This window comes from Petaurus breviceps, unplaced genomic scaffold (assembly GCF_028583685.1).
Source record: "Petaurus breviceps papuanus isolate PSGF00001 unplaced genomic scaffold, PetGlider_PUasm1.0 90994, whole genome shotgun sequence".
NCBI classification, from domain to species: domain Eukaryota; kingdom Metazoa; phylum Chordata; class Mammalia; order Diprotodontia; family Petauridae; genus Petaurus; species Petaurus breviceps.
In genome coordinates this window covers 1,040,303-1,052,526 of record NW_027187393.1, presented here as the reverse complement: position 1 = coordinate 1,052,526, position 12,224 = coordinate 1,040,303, and the positions used below count along the sequence as shown (strand labels likewise).

The window sequence follows — 12,224 nt, the reverse complement described above, 5'->3', positions numbered from 1 at the left end:
TCTCTTCTTGTGGATGGAAATAATGTTATTTCTTCTGTACAAAATTCATTTCTCCCACAGACCTACAGTGAAAGTGCTGGATTTACAGTCACAGTATTATGGATTTAGAGGCAGACGTTGGAGGTCACTGAGTCTAACCTCCTTACTTTACAGATGAGGAAACTGAGGCACAGGGAGGTTAAGGGTCATAGTTGGTAAGTGTCTGAGGCAGGATCCTATCTATCACACCTGTGCTGCCTCTCTGAGGACCTCACTCCAAATACCAGTTTTGCTACTGCCTATCTATGTGGCCTTGGACAAATCACTTCCCCTTTCTGAATCTGTTATTTTCTCCATAATATAAAGGGGTTGGACGATCTGATCTCTTATGTTCCCTTCTCATGTTAATTCCATTAGCCCATGATTCTGGGAGGTCACAGACTTGAGGGGGCAGGGAGGAAGAACAGAACATGAGTAAGTCTTCAGAGAACCTGGGCAAGTGGCTGGAACATCTGCAGTCTCCACCCAAGCTACTGTGCTATCTCTCTCCTCCCTTTCCCTGCCAAACTCCCAGAAAGAGCTGTATCCACTCCTGGCCCACACGTCTTCACTGCCCATTGGCTGCCTGACCCCATGCAGTATGACTTCTGACCTCACTGCTCCGATGGAACTACTCTCTTGGTCTCTTTCACTGCTAAGCCCAATGACCCTTTACTTCTGGAGTCCATGACTTTCTAACTCCTTAATTTCACTGCATTGATCTTTCCCCCTCCTCCTGGACATGCTCTGCATGCCCTTGGACTCTGTGACAACTGCTTTTTCGACAATTCTCAGCAACCTGTCGGGTCATTCCTTCTCAGTCTCCTTTGCTGGGTCCCATCCATCTCCCTTCTCCTATGGGTGGGTGTTGCCCAAGGTTTGACCGAGTCACTTTTCTCTCTATACTTCTTTCTCTGCTCTGTGATCTCATCAGCTGCTATGGATTCATATATCATCCTGATGCTGACAACTGCCCAAACTAAATATTCAGCTTGTCTGTTTCTTGAACTTGGGTCTCACATCACCAGCCCCCTACAAGACATATCCAGACAGATTTCCCACTGGCCTTCCAAAATCAACAGGGCCATTATCACCTCCTCAACCCACACCTTTCCCAAGCTCTCCGATTTCTATGGAAGATACTACCACCCTTCTAGTCACCCATGCTGGTGATCTCAGAGTCACCCATCACTTTTCCTTCTCCGTTACTTCTTCCCTAGCTGGTCAGCTGCCGAGTCCCAGTGGTTCTCCCTCTGTATTATCTTTTGTGCCGATCCCTTCTTTCAACTCACAGACACCCCTCATTCAGTCTCTCACCTTTCACTTGGACCATTGTAAGAGTCCTTCAATTGGACTCCCTGTCTCCAATCTCTCCTTCCAATCCATCCATCAAACAGCCACCAATAATCTTCCTAAGGCACATGTCAGACCATGTTATTCTCCTCAAAAACCTTCAGGGACTCTAGTTTGCCATTAGCATAGACAATGGCTTTATGGACTTTCCATAACCTGACACGAATCTACCATTTGATCCTTATTTTGTATTACTTGTTCAGTCATGTCCGACACTTCGTGACCCCATCTGGGGTTTTCTTGGCAAAGATTATGGAGTGGCTTGCCATTTCCTTCTCCAGTTCATTTTACAGATAAGAAAACTGAGGCAAACAGGGTGAAGTGACTTGCCCAGGGTCATACAGTTAGGAAGTATCTGAGGTCGGACTTGAACTCAGGTCTTCCTGACTTCAGGCCTGGAATTCTATCCACTGCAGAGACTAGAATAGTAAGTGGCTAAACCAGGATTTGAACCCAGGTCAACTAAGTACAAATCCAGTACTGTTTGCCACTGTCTTTCTTGATCCTTGGGAAATCTGGTTAATAGGCTGGCCTGCTTTGTGAGTATTACCCACCCCTTCTAGCTCTAAATCGGTGATCCCATGTGATCTGGGCTTACTACAGCTAAGTGGTGCGGTGGATAGAGGGCTAGGTCTGGAGTCAGGAAGACCTGAGTTCAAATCCAGATTCAGACTTACTAGCTGTGTGACTACCTCAAGCCTACCTCTTTTTGCCTCCATTTCCTCATCTGCAAAATGGGGACAATAACAGCACCTAGGATCAAATGAGCAGTGCTGGCACCGAGTAAGTACTGTCTAAATGTTAGCTGTCAGTATTGTATCATTGAGCATGACCCCAGATGTGGTACAGCCATCACTGAAGCCTTTCTGACATGGTGCTGACGGGACACTGACTCCCATTCCTATCTAGAATGCTTCTGAATTCACAAAATACCTTCCTTGTCACAGCCCTGTGAGTGCAGATGAAGAACTTTGGAGTAGAGATTTGCCCAAAGTCACACTGTAAGTGGACAAAGCGAGATCTGAACCCAGGACCCTGGACTACAGTCACTCTATCATGCTGAGAACAGGACACTGGGGCAGTGATGCAGGGATCTCCTGCAGAGGGGCTGGAGGCTCCTAAGAGGTCTTATAATCTAGTGACTTGGCACTTTGGTTAACATTTCAAACTTGTGTCTGAAACGCCTTAAGAAAACAGAAGGAAAGGCTGCATGGGCTTGTCTCAGAGATGGCGTGGAGTTTACACCCTGATCCACAGGGAGAAGAGAAACCCGGAGTGAGGGAAATGGCTGCCTGGGGTGGGAAGCTCAAGCCTGAGGGTTCCTATGGTTCTCATCCTGTAAACCTGTAAACCTCCCAGGGTGGATGTGAGGGTCAAAGAAAAGAGTGTCTGTAAAGGACTCCAAGAACAGGATGGGGCTATGTAAATGTCGGCTACACAGCAGAAGGAGGTGTGGTGCAGCACCCTTAGACCACACTCGGCTTGCAGCACCCCAAGACCCCCAGCTTCTTTTCATAGGAACTGGTGTTAAGCCACATATCCACCACCATTCTGTACTTGGGGAATGGATTACAATGAATTCAAGTGGAGTGCTTCATGCTGATCCCTGTTCAGTCTTTCCTCAGCTTTTTGGATCCAGCTTCATGTCTGTCACCTGCACATTGGATAAGAATGTCCCACATGCCTTTAGAGGCCACTAGGTGGCGCAATGAATAGAGTGCTGGCCTGGCAACCTCAGATCTGTTTTTAGACACTAGCTCTGTGTCTCTGAGCAAGCACTTAACCTCTGTATGCCTCAGTTTCCTCACCTGTAAAACAGGAATAACAATAGCACCTAACTCCTATAGTTGTTGTCAAATGCTTAATAATTCCTTCCTTCCATCCTGCCTGCCTTCCTCCCTTCTTCCTTCCCTCCCCCATCCTTCTTTTCTTTCCTTCCATCCTTTCCTCCCTTCCTCTACTCCTGTTCCTCACAAAAATGTTGAACAGGAGAAAGTCCTGTTTATCACAGACCTCCCTCCAGACTGATGTTCATCAAAGGAACAACCAGTATGGCATGACACTCTTAGTGAACCCACACTAGCTCTTGGTGATCATTACTTCACCTTCTAAATATTCAGAAGTGCTTTTGTGGCCCCAGCAATGAGCACAGAGCTACCCAGGTGCAGCCTCAGGAACGGGTGGCGGGATCTGGGTTCCATCAGTCAGTAGAGGCAGCCAATCGTGTGGCATGCAGGGCAGCGACTATGAGTTCTCTCTCTCCTGCAGAGATCTCTCAGCCTCCAGCTCGGCCTCCCAAAACCACAACCTTCTGTCTCAAATCCAACCTCACTCTGCCCCATCCCTGGTGTCCCCAATCTTTCTGTTACGCTTGTAAAATTCCCAAACTGGACATGAGCAAGGGGTTTGGCTGAGATGGCTTTAAAGGCCATCAGCAGTCACTTGCTGATCGATCTCAAATTCAAATGCTATTCATAACAGAGATGCCGGCCCTAGTGGCTCCTCTGTCTCCCCAAGGTCCCTGTCACCCCAAGCCCATTTAGACCCATTTATCTAAAGAACTCTGATAGCAATAACTCACCTATAACACTTTATAGTTTACAAAACAGCTTCCACACAATAGCCCTGTGAGGGATTTAGGGCAAGCATCATCATTCCCATTTTATAGGTGAGTAAATGGAGGCCCAGAAGGGGAAATGAATTGAACAGGGTGATACAGATAGTAAAGCTGAAGTCACTATTTCAACATAGGCCTTCTGACCCCGAGTCTAGAGCCATTTCCATAACAGCCCCTCTCACTCTCCCACATCTCTTCCCTTCCCTCTTATTTCTCCCCTTCCTGTAGGATGCTGGTATGGCACCAAGCCCTACCTGTATTGGGAATCATTAGTCGTCCCCCCAGGAAGTTAAAGGTCCCATAAGCCATGTTGCTGGCCCCCCGGGGCAAGGAACGGAAGTAGTTCTGGGTGGAGAGACGGGCGACGAAGTCCTCGGCCTCAGAGGCGGGTGAGCTGTGGTGCAAGGTGTGCCGGCCGCTGCCCAGGGGGCTAAGGAGATGTCCATTGGTGAGCTGGAACTTGGGGCCAGAACTTTCCTGCCGAGGGCACAGGGTGCCCTGGTACGTAGTGGTTGTGGTACTGAGGTCTGGCTGGATGGTCAGCAGGTGGGAGTTGTCTATTCAGGAAAGAAAGGAGAAAAGGGGTGGGGGGAAGAATTACAGAATGAGAATGAGAAGGTGCCTTACAGGTCTTCTGGTCCAGCAGAAATCCCCTCTGCCATATCCCTAATATGAAATGATATAGGTTTCTCTTGAAGACCTCCAGGGATGGGGACCTTATTACCTCCCAAGGCAGCCCATTTCACTCTTGGGCAGCTCTTAGCTGTGAGGAAGTTTTTTCCTTCCACTGAGCTGAGGTCTGCTTCTCTCCCTACTGCCCTCAGTGCTTCCTTCTGGGCACTGAATGGAACCAAGTGGACCCCCCCACCCTGTGGCAGCTCTTCACATGTCTGGAGGCAGTTATAAAATGCCCCCCTGTTCTGAAGCAGAGTCTTCCCTCCTTCCACTGCCTTCCCTACAGCAGGGTTTTCAGTATTCTTCCCATTCTGGTTGCCACTCTTAAGTCAAACTCTAGCTTACCAGTCAATCAGTCTACACACATTGAAGCACTTAATACATGCTCAGTACTGTGCTAAGCCCGGGATACCAAGAACTGACCCCTCCCTGCCCCAAGCCACCCAAAACAACAACCATCCAAAAGGACAGCCCTCGCCCTCCAGCTCACATGCTACCAGAGGGGACAACCTCACCCCCCAAAGTACGTCCAAGACGTGGAGAGAGGAGGGATGAGGAAATATAAAAAGTGGTCCCCCAAGCTCAAGGCAGCATCCCAAGTGAGGCCGGAAGCGGGACAACCCCCTTCTCCTACTGCTTTCTAAGACATAATTAACACTTGGGTGCCATGCCACATTACTTACTCAAACTAAGTTCCTTGATGTGGAAACCCAGCTGTCCTACCTGCTCCAGTGCCCACTGATAATCCCCTTCAAGCCAGCAACCAGACTGAATATGGCTCCCTATGCACTCTGCTAACTGGCATACAGAAATGAGTGCTGCTGTGGGACTCAATTTACTAGATAACTAACTGAGGATTGCAGGAACAGTTAGGATGGCACAGAGGAGAGAGTGCCAGGCCTGGAGTCAGGAAGACTTCCCTTCCTGAGTTCAAATCCGGTCTTAGACACTTACTAGCAGGTTGACCCTGGGTGACTCACTTAACCCTGGTTGCCTCAGTTTCCTGATCTGTAAAATGGGCTGGAGAAGGAAATGGCAAGACACTTCATTATCTCTGCCAAGAAAACTTCAAATTTGGTCACAGAGAGTCATACATGACTTGAAACCACTCAACAACGACAACAAACTGAAGGCTAGCCCTCAAACCCTTCTGAGAGGATGGAAGGGGCTATGACAGACTGTGGAAAGAGCATCAGACTAGAGGGGAAAAGGAGGTAGAGGCTCTAGCATGAATTTACCAAGGATAATTGTTACAGTACTTTAAAGTTTATAAGATGATTTCCTCACAAGACCACAGGGGGTCAGGTGGTGGGAGCTATTATTATCCCTATTTTATAGACAACCAAATCATGACCCAGAGAAATTACATGATTTGCCCAGGGTCACTAAGCTGCTGAAGTGCCAGGTGACTTAGCTCTAGGTCTGGTTCTCTTTTCCAAAGTCACCTGGTCTAGGAAAGCCAAAGGGAGGCCCCAAGTTCCAATTTTGGGCCAAGGTCACTGACATGTGGGTTGCCAAGTGCTCTGTCCCCAGGTCCCTTGGTTAGGTCCTTCCGGTTAGTAGAGACTGTCCACTTTGATCGCAGCCCCAGGGCTCTGGAGAAGCCTTGGCCAGGATGTGCCTGGCAGATCCGGCCAGAGGAGGGTGACCTCACCTGCTTTGGTGGGTTTGATGCTGACGGGCTGGAAGCCTGAAGTCAAGATGGATGAATCGGCTACGTCTGAGTCCAATCCCTCTTTTTTCCGGCAATAAACCAGGATGAGGACAAGCAGGAGAAGAACCAGGCACACAGCTACAGCAATGAGCCCCACATACAGGGCCACATCTTCTGGGCCCGAGGCAGCTGTGAGAGGGAGTATGGTAAAAGGTGATGGGGCTTACCCAGCCCCCACAGAGCAAGCATCTGAAGAGTTCCCACTCTCTGGGGCATCCAGACTGGACATAGGGGGATGTCTATGTAAGGGCATTCACCAGGGGGTGCTGACTCTGGCAATACACTAGATGGGAACTGAAAGCCTCAGATTCTAGTCTCAGATCAGTTACTCATTTGCATGACCTTGGACAAGTCACTGGTTAGAGAATTTCTGATTCCTCCCAGTTCTACGTGTTCTAGGGTCCTTTGAGCTCTGACATTTCTACAGTCTTTGAAAGTGTTTTCTAAGTGGACTATGATTTGGGAGAGTCTCTATCATCAGGGAGGCGACAGAGGAAGGCAAACCCACATCTTCCCTGGGCCCAGGACTAGCCTCTGAAGACCAGTTTGCTGTGGCCTGTGGTAGAGTCCTATGGAAGCCTGTACCTCTTATGAGGGGCCTGACACCAGTGTGTGTGTGGGGCCCTCTGGAGTGCTCAGCTTCTGTCCTTTCCCCCAGCTTCTTACATATTCTTCCTCTCACATACATGATTGACCATCTTTCCTTGACCCTGGGGCTGCTGGGTATTGTAGAAAAAGCCCACAGCAACGTGTGGAGCCTAAGATGGGATTTAGGCTGGGGATGGGGGTGGGAGAGAGAGGAATAGAAAGGACAAGGGCCCTGGTGGAGAGAGGTAGGATTAGTTGTCTGGAGGAATCAATATAGATTTTAGTGGGAATCTGCATAATGGAAGGAAGGTCCATCAGGAAGGAATTGACACGGATAATTAGGTTTTTAATTGAAAGAGAAGGTGGGGGTGGGGGGAGGAGGTTGTTTCAGGGAAACATCACATTAGAACCTTTGTGTTAGTGACATTGGCCCAGAGACTCCCATCCTTTACTTTCTCTCCTCCTCCCAACTGCTCTGACATAACAGGAGGCAGGGTTGGGGAGGGAAGGTCTCCCAGATCATAGATTTTGATCTAGAAAGGACATTAGGAGTTATTTAGTCCAAACCCATCAATCTCCAGGTGACGAAACTGAAGTCCATAGAGGTTATGTGAGTTTCCCAAGGTCACACAGTAAAAGCTGGGATTCAAACCCAGGTTCTCTGACTCTGAATCCACCACTTAGGGCAAGTGCAGCGCAGATATTGCCACTGTCTAGTTCATGGGCAAGGGATTGAGATAGGAGAGTGCCCCAGACACCTAAACCCAGGGACTCCCCACTGAGCAGCATGATGGAGGAGGGGCTTTAAGAACATAGCCTAGGGTCAGGGTGGTGAGACCTGGGAGATGTCCAAGAGGAACTGGGCCAGGTGAATGAAGAAATGTGGGAACCCATCTTAGGAGAGCCAGGAGAGCTGAGGTAGGGCTAGGGTAGGGGAAGGAGATGCTTTACTGGGAGCATAGAATTAGGCAGGACTCAAGGCAAGGTTGGGTTGGAGGGAGGGATTGATCACCAAGGGAGAGAGAAAGATCCATGTGTGTGTGAGATTTACAGTGGAGGGAGGAACAAGGGGAGAAGTCTCTGCAGGGGGCAATTTCATGGTATAGGAGTCAAGGAGGAAGTTGTCATTGTAATGGAATGGTTACAGCGGAGTGAGGGGACATTACTCACTGTGGATGCAGAGGTCACTGGTACAGTTGTGGGTGTCTAGGTCGGCCCCTTGACATTCTTCCCCGCCGTTACGGGGTGCAGGCTCAGAGCATTCCCGGCTCCTCCAGCGGGTACAGTCCAGCGCACAGGCCGACCATTTGCTCCATTCAGTCCACCCTCCGTCTACTGCACATGTGAGACGGGGACACCAGACAGAGACAAAGAAGAAACAGTCAATCCCTCACCCACAGGGGCAGGACAAACTCCCTTCCCCCTGTTCCGTCTCTCATCTCAGGTGAAAAAACAAAGGCTATCTCAGAGAGTAGGCCTCAGAGGGGCTGGAAACATCAGGTCCATGCTTGTCCAGCTGAATCATGGAGAGTGGACCAGGGGAAGGTGCTCGGCGGACATGATGACGGCGGCAACGAGTGATGGCGGCGGCTGCAGGTGAGGGCTAATGAAGTGGGAGGTGGTATGATGCCAGGGCCGGTGGGCAGAGCCTGGGCTAGGTGTGGTGCTAAGGCAGAGAGTCAGCAATGAGGGCAATGGGATGCCAAGGGACATCCACTGGATGAAGAAGCAGGGCCTAGCTGGACACCCTGCTGTCTAGTAGTCAAGTCCAGTAGTCAAGACGCAGAGCTGATGAGCCTGATCTTAATCTTACTTAATCTGTACTTAATCTTCATTCAGGTCTGTGAGTTCCTCTGTTTTCCAAGGCAGCAGCCAGACTTACCCCACACTAATCCCTGATCCTAGAATCATGAATGAAGCCCGAGCTTTAAGCCCTGCCCCAGAAGGACCCTGTGAGATGTTCTCCCCTTGGGTGGAATCTGATTTTCCAGTCTAAGACTACAATGCTCAAGCCTGGATGTAGCTGGCGCTTCCTTGTCTTAGCTACCCTTTATCAAATGATGCAACAATGGCTATCTGCATTTATTCCCACAGGAACATTTTCTGTCCTCGGCCTTCTCCTCTCTCCCTTAACATTCTCATCAGCTCCTTTGGCTTTAATTATCAATGTGGGTAAATCCCAGCTCCATGTCTCCAACCTTAACCTTTCCCCCAAGGTTCAGTCTTGGATTTCCAAATGAAGGGTGAACATCTTCAAGTGTCATCAGCCCCATTTCGTAGAAGAGGAAATGGAGGCCGAGAGGTCTGCCTAGTGTCACAGATCTAGTTAAGTGTCTGAGTTGCCTAATTAGAACCCAAGTCTTTCTGGTTGCAAGTCTAACAGTGCTCTTTAGATCACGCTGCCCCTCAAATGATACCAATACTGAAAACTGAAGCATCTTCTCCCCAGCACCTACCCCCATCCTTATATTACAGATATCTCTTTTTGTGGATGGTGCCACCATCATTCCAGCCACTGAAGCTTGAAACCAGCCAGTCACTGACTCTTCCCTTTCCTTCACCCGTTGCCCCCCAATCCACCCCCATCCAATATGCTGCCAAGTCAGATTGATTCTCTCTCTGCAAAATCTCCTGCATTTGTCTTCTTTCAATCCTCACTGCAACTACTCCTAGTTCTTCAAGGCTTCATCTCTCCTCTAGCCAAGAGGATGAAATACAAATTCCTTGTTCTGGTCTCTGAGGCCTTCCATAACCTGCTCAGCCCTCTTTTATGCTGCTTCTGGGGCAATGTCCAGTCTCGGTACCCATTTCCTGACACCACATGGAAGGTGGGGGCACCTTACGGCCTCTGGATACCACTAGGTGTCGATTCATGGGACCCCAGGTTTAGGGCTAGTGTAGGGCTCTCAGAAGCACATACTGTTTCTGACAAAATGGACTGGTCTGGGGCCTTGTTCTTGTCTAGCTCTCCTGCCTTGGGCTCACACTGTCTTTATGCTCAGAGCTGACCTAGTGGCCTTTTCTTCACTTCTAGGCTTGGCTCAGGTGCATCTCATCTTCCTTCACTCCCAGGTGAAAGTGATTTTTCCCTCCTGTCTCTCTCCAAGGTTCCTGGTGCAGAGCTCTGCACTGCCTTTATTCAAATCTCTGTTAGTCCATCACTGTTCTAGCACCTGCTCATTAGACTATAAGCACCTGATTGCTGAGGCCTGCTTCATTATCATCTTTAAACCTGGGTGCCTGTCACAGGGAATTAAACACCCAATAAGTGCTTGCTGTGCTGACCTGTAACCCTGGCGGGCCCTAGGGGGGTTGTGGCCAGGAGAGGAGAAACTGGAGGTTCCCACTAAAGGGAAATGGCACAGGGCTACAACCTGGAGGTCAATGTTGCAAACGGTATTGTGGCTATTTTACTCATGAGGAAACTGAAACTGAGACTCACCAAAAGGATATTGGCTTATCCAAGTTCCTTGAGAGTGTGAATTGTTTTGTCCTTGCTACCTGTATATGCAGCACCTAGCTGGGTGTCTAGGACACAGCAAACGCCTGAGAGATGCTTGCCAACTGATAAATTAACAGTAAGTGGCATGGGTAGGACTGGAACCCGGGCTCTATACCTGGAGTAACACCTTCTCCTGCACTGTTTTTACCTCTGGGAACAAAGTTTACAGCAACACAGGTGTCCCCAGCAGTGTCCCGGTTTCCTGCCATCCCAGACCGGGAAGGCTCTAGGGGTCGGGGACAAAGTTCATGTCATACCCTCCCCGAGTACCCTGTGACCTCTCTAAGGGCAGGTACTGTGTTTCACCTTTGTCCTTCCCCAGTGCCCAGCAGGAGACCCCTCCCGCAGGTGTCTCTTAATCAGCTCGTGCTACCTTGGGGGGGGGGTATTTCTTGCTCCATTTTCTGCAGCTGCTCTAGGTCAGACCTGAGTCTGCCTATGTTTCCCCCCTTACTCAATCAACTCTAATAGCTCCCTATTATCTCTGGAGTAAATCTAACTTCCTCTATTTGGCACATAGTGCCTTATACCACTTGGTCTCAAAGCTACCTTTCCAGCCTTCTTATGTATTATTCCCTTTCACATCTCTAGGGCCCAGCCAAACTGGCCTTCCTTCTCTTCCTCACCCAACATCATTTCCTTCCTCCTTCCTCTTTGTTCTGGCTCCTCCTCATTCGAGGAATGCACTCCTTCCTCTATCCCCTCCAATAATCTTTTATTTCCTTCAAAACTTAGCTCCAGTGCTACCTTCTACAAAAAGCCTTTCCTGGTCTCCGCTCCCCACCCTCCATGGCCTTATATTTAATGTATAAAGACTGTATGCTCCTTGAGGGCAGGGGCTGGTTCATTTTCTGTCCTTGTATTCAGTCTGTCACAGGGTAGGCACTGAATAAATCAGGGGTGAGGAACCTGCAGCCTTGAGGCCACATGTATCTTTCTAGGTCTTCAAGTGCAGCCCTTTGACTGAATCCAAACTTCACAAAACAAATCCCCCTAATAAAAGGATTTATTCTGTAAAATTTGGACTCAGTCAAAAGGCTGCACACAAGAAGGTCACATGTGGCCCTGAGGCTGCAAGTTCCCCACTCCTGGAATAAATGCTTGTTGACTGACTGAATGCTACTGAGAGCTGAGGAAGAGACTGAAAGGCTCAGTAGAGCCCTCCCTATAATCAGCTGATGGTCTGTGCCCAGCTTTGCCCTAGGACACCGTCTGGGGTTAAGAAACAGCATCACTCTGCTGGCAGTGTCAGACCTCAACCTGACTCCTGTGCAGACACATCCAACTAGTGGTATCGTATGGACCACATGCAGCCTGGTCCTCCAGCAACCCCAGTGTGCCAGCACGAGGGACACTTCTCCACACCTGCCCACTGTGGGCACCTTTTCCTTCCTTCCCCTCATCATTCTCCTCTGGCCTCCCGCTTCCTTACACAACCACACAGCAACTCCCCAACTTGAGGCAGCCAACCAAAAACTGGGCAGGTTGAGCTGAGGCCCCAGGGACACAGAGGGGATGTGCCAAGGGTGTTTTGGGATCGATGTTCTATGCAGAGAAATCAATTCACAAAAGACAGGCCAGAGCCCAAGGGCACTGGGCCCAGAGCCCAACTCTGGTGCTCAAACACTTGTCTACTTATGGAATCAAAGAACACAGAATGTCACAGATGGAAGGAAGCCCAGAAAATAGACTTAGATACTGAAAAGCCTTAGAACACAGAATGTCAGAGTTGGGAGGGAACTTAGAACACAGAATGT

At 49.3% G+C, this 12,224-nt stretch overlaps 1 protein-coding gene across 1 annotated transcript in view; it reads right to left on the bottom strand.

Annotated features, from left to right (window-relative positions):
* The window catches only part of UNC5A (unc-5 netrin receptor A), a 108,416-nt gene that overhangs the window by 9,450 nt on the left and 86,742 nt on the right, over nucleotides 1–12,224 (bottom strand). Inside the window, exons 6-8 of the mRNA XM_069077487.1 lie at nucleotides 8,136–8,300; nucleotides 6,318–6,506; nucleotides 4,243–4,545 (exon numbers count right to left, since the gene is read on the bottom strand). Coding sequence (XP_068933588.1) covers nucleotides 4,243–4,545; nucleotides 6,318–6,506; nucleotides 8,136–8,300 — 657 coding nt within the window. The remainder of the gene's footprint in view (nucleotides 1–4,242; nucleotides 4,546–6,317; nucleotides 6,507–8,135; nucleotides 8,301–12,224) is intronic.